Here is a 17,149-nt window from a genome sequence, read left to right as displayed (position 1 = left end):
TGTCCTGGGTCTGTCCCCTCCCAGCTCTTACTGCACCCCCAGCCTGTCCGTTGGCAGGACAGAGCAAAAGGCTGAGATGTCCTTGGCTTAGTATAAGCACTGCTCTGCAACAATTAAAGCATCGGGGTGTTATCAGCACTCTTCTCATCCTAAGCCAAAACACAGCATTCCACCAGCTACTAGGAAGAAAATTAATTCTGTGCTAACTGAAACCAGGACAGAATGTCAAAACCCTGGTATCTGTAGTCAAATCTGTATCAACCTGAAAGGTGGCTACAAATGTGAATGTAGCCGTGGATATCAGATGATTCCTGCTACAGGAACTGGGAAAGGGCCATACCGGTACAAAAATACAAATAACACCTGTGATTACAATGACACTGCAAAGCAGGGTTTAGGGGTTCATAGTATGGAGACAAGGCGTAACAACTACAGTGTTTGGAACAATTGTACAGCTTTGGCCTTACCTCCTGATGTTTTTCTGATTTGTGGGGATAAGGCCTGGCAAGGTATTGCTGCAAATGCTATCAGATGTCCATGTTACTTAGATAAATTCACTGTATTTGCTCCTAGCTTGTTACAGTTGTGTGAGATCACCAGTTCTTTTCTTGCAGGTGGGGTTGTTTTCTTATAGTTTTTCGTCTGAGTGCTTTTGACCAATAATCTTGTGTGAAACACTGTCCGCCCCTGTAAAGTTCACTATAAAAGTTAGGCTATTCGGGCAATAAAATGGAGCAGCATGATCTGACTCAACTGGTGTCTGTCGTGCTTTCGGCCGTGCTTCGCAACAAAAGGAGATGTAACCCATCTGGTTTTCAACTTGCAGTTTTACTTCCAGCAACAAAGACAACTTCACTTAGAATAGAAGGGGCAGATGCACCCTAACAAACGCAGCACTTAATGTAATGCTCTCCTATGTTCGTATTTATAGAAAATACTCTATTAACCAGATGTCTCTTAACATCTCTGCTCCTTTAACAGGTAGGAAGTACAACTGCTTGTTTTCAGCTGTGTAACTGGTACCACAAGCAGATACAACTTCTAATTTGTCTCTAAGTGTGTGGGGGGGCGGACTTGAGGAGTTGTAGAAAACATGAAAGCTTCTATCTTTGTTGCCTCGCTTTTAATTACTTCAGAACATGGAACTATTAAATTACAATATTGCATGTTCTTTTAGAAATAAGGATAAGGTGTAGGTCACTTAAAAGCTCACAATTTCTTAGTGTCTTGGACAACGCGAAAACTTTGTGGACTACTACAGTTTAAGAAAATGAAGAAGACTTCTAATCGTAGTCCCCTTGGCTATGTATCCTTCTTGTCATGGCTAAAACAATTGAGACACATCAGAAATGAAACTCCCGAGTTGTGAATTAATAATATTAAAAGCGTTGGACAGGGTGAGCATCTAAGAAACTGACCTCAAAGTTAAGATTATTCTTGCCCCTCCCTCACATTTTTTCTAGCTGACGGACTGCAATAAACTGAGCGTTTGCAGCTGCATTCCTTGAGAAAGACAGAAGACAGATTCTTTCAACCATGGCAAACCAGGTAAGATCCTGTGGTGAGAAATTCAGGTTTGTAGTGTCTAAATGGATCCCAGAACCATACTCAGAATTCCTAGTAAATGTAAAGCTGAAATGGCTGGCTCACTCTGAGTTGGGTGTTCTAGTCCTGTGATTTCCTCTGCTAATTTGGTAATTGGTGGTTGTCCTCTGGATGCTTGATCATAACAACCGAAGCAGGTTGGGGGCAAAACGTTAAGCTTTGCAGTTTGGATTATTTGAGCATGAGTTCTTCTGAAGGATCTTGTGAGTAACACTCTCTAGGTAAGTTATGTAGAGGTGTTCTAGAGGAAGAACACTAAAGCCTGCGTAAGTAAAAGCTACTGAAAAACGCCAATCATATTTTTGGAAATCCTTGTTCTTCAGAATACTAAATGAGGGAGGCAACCTGTGTTGTTATGGCTGTTTCTCTCCTCTTTTCTGTAGTTATCACACTTCCTTTTTAACTGTGGCTTTTGGGGTGTTTTGTTTTTTGTTTTTGTTTTGTTTTTGGAGGCACTTTTTTTTTATGCCTCTTAGTTCCTGGCCTTGCATCTGGGTTTTGAGTTTTCCCCTCAGCCAAGTTAGTGCCTGTTCCTGGTCTGCTTTCTCCTTGCGTTCCATTAATGGGCCTCCTGTCGTCATTCCTGGCCTGAGAGAGTGACTGGCAGCTAGGTAGTGAGGAGAGGCATCTCACATAAGGAAGAAGAATTCCTAGGAAAGGGGAGACAGGGACAGATGAGATTTCTTCTGAGCAGGAGTGATGATTTCCTGCCTGTTCATCACTCACTGTGCTACTGAAGACTTTTTTTTTTGAGAGTCCAAGAGCTCAAATGGAGCACAATCCAGTCCTAAGCTAATTAACGCATAGGATTGACCAGCATCGAAGGGCTAACTGCTTTTTTCCGAATTCCAAGAGGAAGCTGTCAATCCTTTAGCCAGCTTGACAAGTCAGGGGAATATGGCTGTTCATACAATCCTTTGGCTCTGTTATTTTTGCCAGGCGTTTTCCCCAGAGGCTGCTTTCCCTCATGGGAGGCGGAGGGAGAAATGGGACCCCAGGCTTCTTTCAAGGGCAAGGTGAATATGGGGAAATCACCTGTGGTGATGGGGAGTCGGAGGGAGGAATGTAAATGAGGCTAAATACTATAGAGGTGTTTTTTTATCCCAACAGGACTTGCTTGGGAAAAAACGAGAATGCCTCCAGGCCTACAGCTGGTGGAGAACACCACAGAAAAAACAAAAGAAAAGGAACAAAATAAACCCAGGAAGAATAGAGTTTGTTAGTAGTAGTAGTTCAGCCAGGTAAAAACCTTTTGAAATGAGAAACTCTGCCTTACCTGTTTGAATTGGTAGCGAATGCCATCACTCACTTTTCAAATTCCAAAATGGCTGGTGTGGTTGGTAAATGTTGCATTGGCAATACGTGTCTATAAATAATGGTTTATTTGCAGTTGCTGTCTCCCATGATCACTGGGAAGCAGTATTTCTACTGCTACTAGTCATAGCTCCTTTGAATCGTGGCTGTGGTTTAAGTTGATCATTTTTCTCGGTATTTTTATGCTGCTTTCTTGTTCAGACAATAAACTATGCTTCTTCTTGAAACAAACTGTTGCAAGTTGTCAGAAAATGGGTCCTTGTTGCTGAAACAGTAGAATAGACCCAGAGTAATGGAAAACTTTAGATTAGAGTGGTGGCATTGCAATTTTCTACGCAACTCAGTAGAGTTCTGTACTTAGTACTCCTAACAGATTTCTCTTTTTTAGTCTGATGATAACTAACTGTGAATATAATGGGAATCAGCTATCTTAGTCTTGAACCTTAAAATTGTTCTTTCTCTCTCTCTTTTTAAAGACCAGATTATTCAATATTTGTTGGGGAGCTTACCCCAGAAGTGGGTGATTTCCAGCTCTGTGACTATTTCCTAAAGAGGTATCCCTCATGTATTGACTGCAAAATAGCAACAGACCTGCTGGGATATTCCAGGTAATTCCAGTGCAAATGTGTAACGTTATCAGTGTGTTCGCTTTTATAAGCGATATGTAAGAGCTTGCGTCGGAGCTGTTCCAGTGCTTTTTTTCTGGGGCACGAAGAGTGAGATTAGTCTTTAGCACTGCTTTTCTTAATAGCACAGATCCTTGAGTGTTTTTAAGAGCTTTCCAGTTAGTTCAGGCAGTTACTGTGATAAGCTTCAACTTACCCATATGCATATCTACATGGGGGAAAAAAAAAAAAAGAAGAACTAGAAGCTGTGGGAGGAGGAAGAGCTGTGCACTGAAATCAGCGCTGCTGTGTGTCTACTTAGTCATCTGCAATACTGAAGACAAAATAATTCCTACTTTGTTTGGGGAAAAACATAAGCCCTGGCAAATCTTAGGGGGTTGGGGGATGGAACCTAATGTTAGTAGTAAATAAAGTCTAGCAGAAACTACTGGCCATGCAGTGAGTCAAGCAGGAATGAGCGAGTTTGCTGTTCAGACAATGCTGCCTGTAACAGACTAATTCAAGAACCTTCTGAGAAAGCAGATAAAAAAGAATGCTAGTGTTATGCAGTGGTAGGAGTGGGTTAATGCTAACTGATTAACTGCTGTATATGCAGAAATATGGAATCTGATTACTTACGCAGATAGCACTTAAAATGTATTGTTTTGCTGGCTCTTAGCGAGTTGCATCTTAATGCTACCAAGGAACAAGCTTTTTGCTTCTGGCCCAAGTTTTTTAATTTGGTGAAAGCCTTTTCTGTGCATGTGCACATGCCGGAGAGGTTGCTTAAGTAATGGAAGCTCTAGTAGCTGCTATCTTGTTTTTTTGTAGAAGACAGAAATTGAATTCATTAGTTTTGTAACTGTTATGCATACTAGAATTTGTTTTCTCCCTTTTGAAAATTGTAGAGGGTATGCCTACGTCAGATTTGGTGAGCAAGGTGATCAGATGAGGGCACTGCAAGACTGCCAGAATGCACCAGGTCTGGGGGGAAAACGAATCCGGCTGAGCATAGGAATTTCTAAAAGGTAACCAATGAGTTGTGCATTGATACAGTTATTCTAAATAATCAGATTCTTGTAGTTCTGCCTTTGTAAAGTCTGTGGCCCTTGCTGTAATGGCTGTACACAGGATGCAGTCTACAAAACCAAAAATGCAGAAGTGCTATGTTTTGACTCCCTGGATTCATCAACCTGTTTCAGGATGGCTGGGGGAATCCACCTCTTATGTCTAGCCAGACAGTGTCACTTGGGCTTAGCTGCCATTGTGACCAGCCTTGTTTCTCAACAGTAGCAAAGCTGAATGCATTCGTAAATACTTTCAGGTTTGGGCCTATATGAAGTAGAAGGGACAACAAGTGGTTTTATACGCTGGGGAGTTCTTGTTCTTAGACAACTAATTCCCAAAATCTGGGAATGCAGGGAGAAAGCCAAAGGAGTTTATTACTAGAACAGGTGTAGAATACTATTCTTTGCTTTTCATGAGCTTAGGGCAACGGGGAGTTTAAAGTTTAGCACTTCCTGAGAGGGTTTCTTACTCTACTGGCTCAGTTCTATCATTTATTTAGGGCAATTTAGGTCTCTGAATAGTTAAAGAACAGATACAAAATTTGATGAACTCTGATTCAGGATACTGACAAAAGAGGACTTCATATAAACAATTCCAATATGTACACGAGGTTAGCTTGTGTGTTCTGTTAAACAGTAAAAAAATGACACTTGTTTCTGTTTACCTAGCATAATTCTGCAAATGTTGCCTCCTGCTTTAGAACAGAAATGCTCTTCTCCAACAGAGCACTGTCCAAAATGACAGTAATAGCCAAATGCTGAATATTAATTAAATAATAAAAACTCGAGACAATTGAACAACTGTCTAATTTTCTACAATATTTGTTCAAAATGCATCGCACACAGGACAACTCCTGATTCAAAGGTGGCAATTTTAACAGAAAAGACAAGCTACTAATACAGAAACACTAAAGGAAACGCATCTTGAATAGCAGCTCAAGTTGCTCATGAACGTACATTGAACGTAGTTGTTTTGTGGTTTTTTGTTTGCTTTTTTTTTTTTTGCTGTTTTGTTTTTAAATCAGAAGTGAAGTTTTTGAACAATGTGGATTTAGATTCTGCTTCTTTTAAACTGATAAAGTGAATGTCACAGATTTGCAGCTTTTGCAATATCTTTAGAACCCAAACTCTTTACTATTCTTTCTGCACCTGGGCTGAAGGTGGGACAGGAGCGTCGAGTTTTACAAACATTTCCTTTTCAATTCCACAAATTGTATTTACTTAAAATGAAACATTGACCATCTAGCTAGTTCTCTTAGTACCTCATTTACAGTTACATCCTAACACATAAAGGATGTTGGGAATTGGCATACAGGACGTGGACATGTGCCCGTGGAACAATTGTTCGATCTGAGCTTGCTTTAAGCAACCAGGGGTAGGCCTTAGGAATCTCAGGGCCTGCTGTAGCTGAGCAAGCCAAGCTGCCAGAGTAACTGTGAGAAGCTCCCAGGGCAGTGACTCCCACATCGCCCAATTAAGGAACTCAGAAAATACTGTTACCAGCAGCTGGCCTCAAGGACTAGGTCTACATGACCGCTAATCACAAAGGGGGTTGTTTTCCTGACTGCTAATCAAAAGGGGGGTTCTTTTCTTGCAGGTGGGGTTGTTTTCTTATAGTTTTTTGTCTGAGTGCTTTTGACCAATAATCTTGTGTGAAACACTGTCCGCCCCTGTAAAGTTCTCTATAAAAGTTAGGCTATTCGGGCAATAAAATGGAGCAGCATGATCTGACTCTGCTGGTGTCTGTCGTGCTTTCGGCCGTGCTTCGCAACAAAAGGAGATGCAACCCATCTGGTTTTCAACTTGCAGTTTTACTTCCAGCAACAAAGACAACTTCACTTAGAATAGAAGGGGCAGATGTACCCTAACAAACGCAGCGCTTAATGTAATGCTCTCCTATGTTCATATTTATAGAAAATACTTTCTTAACCATAAGTTTGTTGTTTGTTTGTTTGAAATAAAAAATGCTAGCGTATTTTTTAAAAGGAGTTCATTATCTCACCAGGGTTTTTTAGAATGTCTAAGACGCTTCCTTCCTTTAGTCCTCATCCATATTTAAAGGGAACTCTGAAGGGACAGCAACAAAACCTTGTTTGTCCTCTTGCTCATTGTTGGTGGATGCGGATGAGCTAGTTTCTTTTGAAACAAAAGAAAACAAACAGCTGTCACAATGCGACCTACCTAGAGCACATTATACTCACTTGTGTTAGAAACAAGAATTTCCAACTTTCATGCTTCTCACGGAAGAACCTTCACCAATTCTACTTACTTTATAATGGTTTATAATTACAAGCAATAAAAACAGATCTGTCACTGGAAAAATACTGCGGAAGTCCAACACTGCCCGGAATTGCTAGCATGCACAGACAGGACAGGTTTAAGATTTAATAAAGAAGATAAGAAAAATCAGCACTTCAGATGTGAAGTGCTAAGATTTCAGTTACCTAGGGTAAGAAAGGACGTCACGGGCGTATCACTGGATCCAGAAAGCTCTGATGATTTTACAACGGGAACACTAAATGTAAACCCAATCTGCTATGAACAAGAGAGGTTTTTCAGAGCCACAGGAACGTCAATCAAATGCATACACAAAACCAAATCTGAAAGCTGGTCTTCACATTTGTAGCATGCATGCTGAATGACAAATTATAAGCCAGAAGCCTACATAGTTCTCTCCATCAAGGCAGATTCAGCTTTAGTGTTCTGCAACAGCCTACTAAATGCCTAAGAAAACAAGTCTAGCTTCTTTATTTACTTACAGGAAATGTAGATAGCACTTCTGCCTCCGTAGACTTCACAGTTAGAGATGAAAATCCAAACACAAGACTGCTAACACTACTTGTTGGCTGTATCTGTATTTTCAAAAGAATTCAAGGTTTACATTTAAGAGCAGCAACTACCTGAATTCACTACACAACACAAATCCTGCAGTGACGTTGAAAAGCTTGATGTTTCAGTTATTTTGCAGACAGAAGTAGTAATAAAACAAAGTCAAGTTTCCTAGTGGGTATAGGACAAAATCTTCACAACCAAATTCCAGAAACCCAGAGGAAAAGCTGGAGATGCTACTTAGGTCTAAATGCATGGAAAAGCAAACCAGGAAGCTGAAGAACGGTAAACTCAGCCCAATGATACTCCAAGAACTTCAGCAAACACCTCAACGTATTACATCAGCTACCTACTTCAAACCATACAAAAATATTTCAATTGCTCTGGAACAGATTGATGTTTATTTTATTGCAATAATATGCCAATTATTGCACCCTAGGCTCATTCTATGCAAGGCTTATACGACCACATTACCTCTAATTTAATAACTTCAATAAAGTTGTGGTTTAACCGTTGTAGGCAACTAAGCACCACACAGCCACTCGCTCACTCCCTTCAAGTGGAACAGGGAAAAGAACTGGAAACAAAGAAGTTGTTAAATTTGAGGTGCCATTAATGACTCATCACAGTAATGGCTACCTGGAAAGACGAATGCCATAACCCTGTACATACCCCAGCTCCTTCCCCTTCTTTCAACAACTGTACAGCAAGAACACTGAAAGTTAACTCAAAACCTGTGCAGAACAAAGAGGCACAGATCAGATTTTTCTTTTCCTTTCCTATACTTTGGTCATCAGAGCTCTAGAGAAGCATCATCCTTTCTAACTACCCTCACACCTCTTCAATTAAGAGTACACTCTCAAGACAAATGAGAAAGCGTTCCTCTTGCAAAATTAGGCAGGAGGGTTGCCAAAGTTTCTAAAGTCACTACAGCAGTGAACGTGGAAAAAGGTCATGTTTCAAGAAGCAGGTAGCTTCAACAACCAACCTAAACACAAAAAGCACCAAAGAAAGTCAGATTAGCAGCACTGAAGACTCTATTCTGGTAAATACAGCCCATACCATGTATCGGGACACAAATGCAAAAGTCAGAAAATGCTGTTTTCAAAACTTCCATTTTTATCCCTTCCACTTACTTTATTTGATTACTAAGATTGGATGAGTTATGTTTTAAATGACATAGACAATCTGATCAAAATTTCAACAGTACTATCACGATCTACTTAGAAATGACTAGGCAGGGACGTAAGGAGGTACTACTGATATTCAGTGCATAAGGCAGCCTACGTCTGTTTCACTGTTTTGATTTGAAAAATTTATGGAACTTAGGATATTTGGATCATGTTTGGACCATTTAATGTCCCATTTAATGTTTTTAAACTTAAATTAAATACTTAATATTAAATATTAAATGCTTTAATTAATAAATAACATTTAAATTAAAACTATTTAATTGTAAATACTTTAAATTAAATACTTAACATTAACTTAGTATTAATTAAATATTTACGTTACTATTAAGTATTTAAATTAACTTACAGGCACCTCACATAACATCCAATAAAAGAAAAAATAATCCGAATATTCACGGTCACAGTTTTATGGAATAGATTTTTCTGATTAAAATGAGAAAAAACTCTCACAAGGAGTTTGGTGATTCTCAAAAATTGAGTCATCATTAGCAGACACGCAGAATGCTGTCTCCTACTACTCTTTTTCAAACTCTTGGCCTGTATCTTTTTATACGACTTAAATATGAAACCAAAAATTAAACTTTTTCTTTCTTTTTATACTTGGCACTCATGTCAAGTATCATTCCTGTATAAAAACTACACAAACCTTCACCAAAACATTACTTCTGTTCTTAGGACTCACGCGTTCAATTGCAAATGAGAAACGTTATAGTTCGAAGAATCTCCAAAGTAGCAGAACTAAAAATTTCAAAATTATGTAAGCAAAGTTCAGGCATTCAAACACAGTAAATCAATTGAGCCTGCTCTGAAACCCCCAGGAAAACATCATGCAAAACTAAAGAGGTATTATTATAATGTACTATGATGCAATAAAACTGACACACTTAGCTACTGACTTCAGCAATCTCAGTCACAGCAATTAATTTAAGAGTCACTTACCTTTTCTTGTACACATCTGGATAAATAGTGTAATCCTCTTTCCCTTCTCATTTTGCCGCCTCCACTACTCATTCCTGAGGACAGACCATTGGATGCGGCAGTACCGAAGTTGTAGCTGGTCACATTTCTAGTAGTTTCACATTTCACACCGCTCACATTTCTGTAGCTGGTCACACAACAGTACAGAAGTTGGGAGAAAAAAAAAGAGAAAAAAAAAATAATCAGACCATTTTTTTCAAGACATTATAGCTGTTATTAGTCCTAGAATTGAAACCTGCTAATCAGAAAAAACGAAAGCTGTCTCACAAGTTGCTACATGCTGGTAAATACTTGATGTTCTAAATAGGAAAATCTTTATTAACAGCAGCAATGAAAAGGACATACATAAGCGCACCGTTCATACGGGAACAACGACTAAGCCAGAAGACCTGAAATAGAAGAGCTGATTTAGATTGCTATTTTCCAACGCTTCCTTTAAACAGGACTGGTTCTCTGATTCTGCGATGAACATGCATCTTTGCAAGGATATAAAAGAACAACTCACGAAAATATAGAAAGAGTGCTCATATGCATACACACACGGGACACGCTGCCAACAGCTATGATAGAACAGAGAGGCCGCAGACTTGTGTGGCAAGGTAATACAGCATAAGCTTCAGAAGCAGCTCTGGCTTTCATGTGGCCATCAGCAGCAACAGCAGAGGTGTTTGGGTGTGCCAACATTCCAGTCTTTTCAGACATGAATAGAGATCCCTTTTGTAAGGCACACAAAGGCATTTTTCTGTTACTTAGAAAAGCCTAGACCAAAACCAGAAAGATTTCCTCATCTCAGTGGAAACAGGGAAAAAAAATATCCCAAACCAGAAGTGAAATAGGGAATAGCACTAATAAAAGCACTATGGCAAGAAAATGAAGTCTGCCTGGAAAAACTGTGACATCAAAGCTTATCTTGCAGCCAATCAGGAAGTACAAAAGTGCATTAGATCACACTGGAAGACACCAGCTCAAACTTCCAGAAGTCTGAGGAGGAGAACTGGTCTAAACTTGTCAAATACTTGACAACAGCCTGCTTAGCACTCTGACTGCATAGAGGAAGACAGATTCCTAAGGCATATGCTCAGACTTCTCTCTAATCCAAACTGTCAATCAATTAGAACACTGAAAAAAAGTCTTACATCAGAATAGGTCTTTATTCGGACAAGTATCCTTTGCCCATAATAGCCCATATTCCTCTTTCTGTTAACGCCTGTCAGCTTCAAGGGGGCAAAGACAATTGTCAGCCTTCAAGCAAGTCTGATCTACAATTGGACTCAGGCTTAACAAAAAAAATTATATATATATATATGTATACACACACACACACATATATAGCATTGGTGGGCCAGAGATTTACTGAATATTCCAACTCAGCTGTCCAAAGGGACTCTTGCCAGCAGATCATTGTGGTGCTCCTGCTCCAGAACATGGCACCCAACAGAGACCAGCACCACAAAAAACACTACCACCACTACCTACTCTACAAACAAAAGGTAGGGCACTGCAATGGACTGTGTCAACAAAATCAAAAGCAGTATGAGTTTTCTGGATCTCCTTCCTACATGGAGAAGTAGAAAGGAGTGCTAACAAAGATAATTCAGAACAGTTTGAAAAAAACATAATTAAAACCCAGCAGCTGTTTGCACCTGTACCAGAACCTTAAAGCCAGTCGCTTCCACCCCTAAAAAGGCGGTGGTTGTGAAGTCGAACTTTTAGATGCCAAGACAAAAACGTTGAGTTCTTTCTGCAAGCCAAAGAATGCCCACGGTCACATAAGAATTGCTTGGCAGATGAGCAGAGTCAGCAAAATTCCCTGCTACTGTTCTTGGAAAAGAGCAACCCCCTAAAAAGGTAGGGTGCAAAATGTCCGAACTCAAGCGTTATTACCCCAAACACCATTTGCCCAGAAGGGAAAGCCATCAATATTATCTGGAGGATAACTCATCCTAACCCTAACCAACTAACTCATTAATTAACATCCTAAACCAAGAAAGCAGTATAACACAAAGCAGTCTCCTCAAGAAGAAGTTCAGTTAATTCTTCTGGATTTAGTTTTTTTATTTTAGAGACGAGTTAGCATTTGGCCTCAAATGATTCTAAACAACACAGGGTCTTCATGTGAACTCAGAGCAAACAATTAACTTCATCATGAAAGGAGCATTAAAAATAAATAAATACTAATAAATCTTCTTCCAGGTTTTTGCTTAAAAAATAAAGAAAAAAAAACTGTGACTCACTTCGCCTACTTTACCTTCTAAAGAATACTTCAGAAAGAATCATTCCATGAGGACAGAGCTTTCAAACTCCCAGCAATTAACTAGCTAAAACTAATAGCTTTTCCCCTAGGGAACATTAAGAGGGACAAGTTGTTTTGTTATAAATAAACTGACATACAAACTATGAAATAGCTGTCACAGCAAAATTTGTAACACTAAAGATTTAGTTAAACTACAAAACGATCCCTATTTCCTAGAGAAGGAAAAAATTAGGCCTCCAAAAGCACAGAGCCTTTCCGTGGATACAGCATTATAGCCTGCCTTGTTTCCCATCTTCACATCCTACTCAGAAGATAAACTTGGCATAAAAAGTGGTGTATCAGTCATGTATCAGTCATTTTATTATTGTTCATCTTCATTCTTTTCATAAAAGCAACAATTTTCTCAAAGTTACACTGGTCTTCAAACACAATCTGGACTTCGCTGTTCCCTCAAAATACAAAGTTTTCCTTGCATTTCCCATTCCTTTTACTGACAACTGTCACCACCTTTCCAAAAAGGCAAGCATGCAGACTGTACTGAAAAGGAGATTTCTTTCTTCCTTCAAGTAAGTTTTAAATGAATAAATGTCATACCTTCCACATTGTTCTGCTTGCTGTCTCACAGGCGAAGTCTTCTCTCTCATCCACTGCAAGTTAAATTTATTTCAAGATTTAGCTGAATAGATACAGAATACACAAAGTACCCAAAACCACTTATGTGTTGGTGTTGGTTTTTTAAAATTTATTTATTTTTAATTTTATAGCACTGAATAAGCCTCACCTACTTAACCTTGTTCCCTAATTCAGCATTGTGGATGCAGTTCAGTTAAACTTTGGGGCTAAAGTGAGCATCACTGCTTCACTCAGCACTGAGGACAAACTGATAGAACACTAAATCAAATTTGTCAAATTCTCTACCAAAGAAAGTAATTATTTTAAACAACATGACAAAAATTGTGTACATGTGGGGCCGAGTTTACCAGCCCCGTAAAAGGGACATACTTTTCTGTTTTCTATCATTTATTATCAACAAGCAAGCAAAAAAAAAAAAAAAAAAAAAGTAAATTAGATATCCCAGGAACTTCAAAGCTGTTAACTACACTGTCTAGTGCCCAGGCACCTTCAGAGCTTAGCGATAAGAGACGGAGGGTTTGGTGGGCTGTAATTCTGATCACAAGCACACAAAACAGATCTATTTCAGTACTTCTACAAACTGACTTATTGACAAAAGTTGTAGGGGGAAGGATGAGAAAAACAGCCGGTAGGGATCAGAATCAGAGGTATAACCTCATGTTAAAATCGCCTCCATCGCTTTCGTGTCTCCCCAACTGCGTCACAGAGAGACAATTCACATTAAAGCACAGAGCCTTCTGCAGAGCGGGCATCACATTGAAAACAAACTGAAATCAATTGACAAATGCTCTAAGCAAGCTATTTACCCAAAGTTCATCCTGTTATGTTACGGGCATTTGCACGGTTCATATGGCTACAAAGTTATCAGCTATAATAAATAATATTAATAAATATAATATTATAATAAATAACATAATAAACGCACACGTATAGCGTCTATCAGTTTGCCTATTTATCAAATCATTACAATTTTTTCCCCGATAAGTTGCTGTTAATTTGATCTGCGTTGGATGTGCAGCATCCGTTCTCTGTGCAGAATCCCCCAGATATCCCCAAGCACCTCTTTGCTCTGGCACACTGCTTCAATAAACCTACTGGAAAACACCCAGAGATAACAGGCAATAGCAAAGTTGGAAAACCATCTCCGCTGATTATTAATTCACCTGTAAGGTTTATCAGTTACCTACGCAGCGTCGGCACACGCGAGATACGACACTTTCAACATTAACGTGTTGCTGAAGCCCGAGGTTTCAATGTTTGCTCTGTAAGCGTGGGGAATGTTTTATTGCCCTTCCAGGCCAGCTTTAGATGGACTAGACTGATTGTCAATATACGGTGTAAGGGACTTGGCACTTCTGCGAGTGATAAAAACCTAACTGAGCAGCTATCCATGCATAGTGCTCCCTCGGCTTTGCATATGATACTCAGTTACGTTGCTGATTTCATAGCGGAGAGGTTTTGGCTGAACGAACACGTGCAGAGGGCGTCTGCAGAGCACCTCTCTGGGCGCCTGACATTTCTTCGCAATGAGCTGCTGGCAGGGATCTCAGCGTGTCCCCCCTCCAGCACGGGGATTTTCACACCCTGAATTTACAGAATTTGCATTCACCGTCAACCTACCGGACCCTCCCGCACGAAGGAGAAGTAAAGCCTGGCAGGTAACGTGCAGAGAATTTACGAGGGGGCGAGGCGGGGTGCAGGGAGTGGGGAAAGCCCTGGAGGTCCTGAGGGCAGTGGGCTGGGGATGAAAGGGAGGGTGAGGAGGGGGGTAAAAGGCTGGGTAAAGCGATAAGGGGGATAGTGAGGGGCCGAGGGGGTAACTAGGCAGTTGCGGGGGGTTGCTAGGGGGGGGGGTAACTGAGGGCAGTAACTAAGTGGTTGAGGGGGTAACTAGGGGGGTACGGGGGTGGCTGGAGCGTGATTAAGGGAATAAAGGGGGAAAGTAAGGCGCTGAAGGGGTAACTAAGGGGGTAAGGAGGTGGCTAGGGGGTGATTAAGGGGATCAGTAAGGGGCCGAGGGGATAACTGAGGGGGGTTAGTAAGGGGTTGAGGGGGTAACTAGGCAGTTGAGGGAGTAGCTAAGGGGGTAAGGAGGTGGCTAGGGGGTGATTAAGGGAATAAAGAGGAAGTTGAGGGGGTTAGTAAAGGGTTGGGGGGGTAACTGGGGGGGTAACTGGGGGGGTAACTGGACAGTTGAGGGGGTAATTAAGGGGATAAGGAGGTGGGTACAGGGCAATTAAAGGGATAAAGGGGCGGGTGAGGGGGTCAGGAAGGGGCTGAGCGATAAGTACACGGGCAACCGAGGCGCTGTGGGGCAGGGCCCGCTGCGTGGGGGCCGCTCCTCACCTGCCTAAACCGGGGGTAGGGGGCCCTCGCGGCGCCCCAACGGTGGCGCCGCCTCTTCATCTTGCTGCCAGCCGCAGCAACTTCTCCTCCTCCTCCTCCTCCTCCTCCTCCTCCTCCTCCTCCAAGCGCTCCGGCTCCGGCTCCGGCTCCGGCTCCGGCTCCGGCTCCCGCTCCGGCGCGGCCGCACCGCCACCGCCGCCGCCTCCGCCGCACCCGCCGCCGGCCGAGCCCTCCGCGGCCGTTCCGCCGCCGGCCGTTGGGCCGCCCGAGGCCATGCCGCCGCGCCCCTCGCTCTGTGCCGTCACACGCCCCCCGCCCGGTCCCGGTCCCGGTCCCGTCCCGTCCCTCGCCCTCCCCGCTCCGCCGCTCGCCTCACGCGGCCAATTGGGGCAGGCGATGGCGGCTCCCGTCAGCGCGGTGCGCGCCGCGCCTCACCCGCCCGCGACGGCCCCGGCCCCGGCCCCGGCCTCGCGAGAGGGGAGGGAGGGGAGGAGGAGGCGGGGCCGCGCGGGAAAGCGCGAAGTGAGGGGACGGGGACGGGGACGGGGACGGGGAGGGGAGCGGGGCTGCCTCACCTCAGGGATGGCGGCCTCGGGGAGCGGCCGCCATAAGAAAAGCCGGCCCGGACAGCACGAGAACGGGGCTAAAAGACGGCCGCGGAGCCTCCCCGCCCCGTGGTGCCGAAGGCTGGGGTGCAGCAGCACCGCGCCGGGGGTGGGACAGCGCCACAACCCCACAGTGCTCGTCAAAAAAGCCCCCCACCGATAACCAGTAACCCCCACACCGATAACCCGCAACCACACCAGTAACAAAAAAAGACCCACACCAGTAGCCCCCACACTGTTAACCCAAGCACACGCAGTGTTTGAGGCTGGGTTCGTGGCCGCCTTGGTCCAGGAAGCGATCGCCACGCTGAATTCTACCATGTGGCACGGGAAACATAGGCACTGTGACGGATTTTCACCACAGAAAATAAATGAAAGTGGTAACGGGGTACACATTGTGCCCTTAATAACACGCATCGGGCAGTGAAATCACTGATTTCCACACCAACGTGCTCAGGGAATCACTCTCAGCCCCCTCCTGCATTGGACATGGAACAGCCGGGCCAACAAAAAACACTTCCCTCCCTCACCTACACCAAACCTATTAAGGCAACCCTATTAAGATAACGTGATTTTTCTCCTCCAGATCAGTGTCAAAGGCAGCTACGCTATGTTTGCTCATAAGTTCAAATGCTGCTTTATTTATTTATTTTAATTCCATTTTTCTTATTTAGAAGGATTTCCATAGGGTGACGGGCCTTTAATGACACTCATGACTCAGAAATATTTGCCGATGCAGTCAAACGGTGTCTATTAACGTGAGTCACTGAAGTTAAGTGGTTAATTGAAGTTAATTGGACCCTCATTACAAATCACATGTTAGGGACCAGCCTCTCAAAGGCCAAAAAACAGCACTGATACTTCACATTGTTTCTGCTGGGCCAACACATCTGTAGCACTACCTTTTCAGTTGACAACACAACGAGTGTTTCCACAAAGTACTCGATGCAACCTAACTACTGTGTTTGGTGATGCAAAGCAAGCCATGTCAAAGCAGGCACACACCTGGAAGCTGCCTTGCTGCTCACATTGAAGAAAATAGATTAAAAAAAAAATTGCGCTACAATTGAAGTGGCATCAAACCTTGTAAGGCTCTGAAGCTTCAGCGCTGCCATCCAAATTCAAGGAGGCTGCATCTATTACCTTGAATCTGCCCCAGCTCAATCCCCTGAAACAATTCCAAATACACATACAAGCAACCCTTTTCCCACCCAGATTTTCTTTGCTTCATCTATTCCACCTCTAACTCCTGTCTTATTAATCTGCCCCTCTAAAGACTCACTGGCTCACACAAGGAAGCAACCCACCAAGCCCCTGATTCCCCGCCACATTGCTTCCATGCTTTGGGAAGATCTAACTGCAACGGCTCAAACTGTGATGCCACCTCACCCACCTCACCCCCTCCGCCTACGTGAGGTTCCTTGCCTTCTGTCTCTTCCTACATGTACACCGGCACTAGAACCACGAAGAACATGTTTCCTGTAACACTCCAAAAGCCTTTTCTGTTTCAGGATGTCGTCATTTCAATTCAGGACTGAAAACACTCCTAGCAAAAACCCAACAGCTAATGGCAAACAGAAGCTGTTTCTGCTGATCAGCTAGAAGTAACCTCTAAGTACTGAGGAGTCACAAAGGAGAATTTGTATTACATTCAAGAACAGCACCCAGCTTACGACTGCTACTTTCCCTAACTACACTAAGCCATAAGAATTTGATTCTT

At 42.6% G+C, this 17,149-nt stretch overlaps 3 protein-coding genes across 14 annotated transcripts in view; 1 reads left to right on the top strand and 2 right to left on the bottom strand.

Moving 5' to 3' along the window:
• The window catches only part of NUP153 (nucleoporin 153), an 88,993-nt gene extending 73,709 nt beyond the window's left edge, over positions 1-15,284 (bottom strand). Inside the window, exon 1 of the mRNA XM_072033986.1 lies at positions 14,825-15,284. Within this exon, the coding sequence (XP_071890087.1) occupies positions 14,825-14,884 (60 nt within the window). The 5' untranslated portion in view covers positions 14,885-15,284. The remainder of the gene's footprint in view (positions 1-14,824) is intronic.
• The window catches only part of LOC119715260 (uncharacterized), a 105,950-nt gene that overhangs the window by 7,190 nt on the left and 81,611 nt on the right, over positions 1-17,149 (bottom strand). For 2 of the 10 annotated variants that reach the window (XM_072034013.1, XM_072034018.1), the window contains 3 exons: positions 7,036-7,126; positions 6,594-6,727; positions 2,882-3,184 (listed from right to left, as the gene is read on the bottom strand). The gene's annotated coding sequence lies outside the window, so the exon portion shown is untranslated. Of the gene's footprint in view, positions 1-2,881; positions 3,185-6,593; positions 6,728-7,035; positions 7,444-9,552; positions 9,719-17,149 lie in introns of all 10 variants that reach the window. The other 8 variants (XM_072034012.1, XM_072034017.1, XM_072034011.1 and 5 more) reach the window with 7 other exon arrangements.
• On the top strand, positions 1,262-5,079 carry LOC119712966 (tRNA selenocysteine 1-associated protein 1-like). 3 transcript variants are annotated; one of them, XM_038172390.2, is made up of 5 exons: positions 1,262-1,548; positions 2,545-2,621; positions 2,716-2,846; positions 3,396-3,527; positions 4,433-5,079. In XM_038172390.2, the coding sequence occupies exons 2-5, from the start codon at positions 2,592-2,594 to the stop codon at positions 4,554-4,556; spliced, it is 417 nt and encodes a 138-aa protein (XP_038028318.1). In that variant the 5' UTR covers positions 1,262-1,548; positions 2,545-2,591; the 3' UTR covers positions 4,557-5,079. The 3 variants fall into 3 exon arrangements, with proteins under 3 accessions (XP_038028318.1, XP_038028320.1, XP_071890150.1); XM_038172392.2 differs by lacking the exon at positions 2,545-2,621; XM_072034049.1 differs by having other exon boundaries at positions 1,262-2,621.

This window comes from Anas platyrhynchos, chromosome 2 (genome assembly GCF_047663525.1).
Source record: "Anas platyrhynchos isolate ZD024472 breed Pekin duck chromosome 2, IASCAAS_PekinDuck_T2T, whole genome shotgun sequence".
Taxonomy (NCBI): domain Eukaryota; kingdom Metazoa; phylum Chordata; class Aves; order Anseriformes; family Anatidae; genus Anas; species Anas platyrhynchos.
Note: the sequence above shows the minus strand (reverse complement) of the source record. Positions and strands in the feature narration are given on the sequence as shown.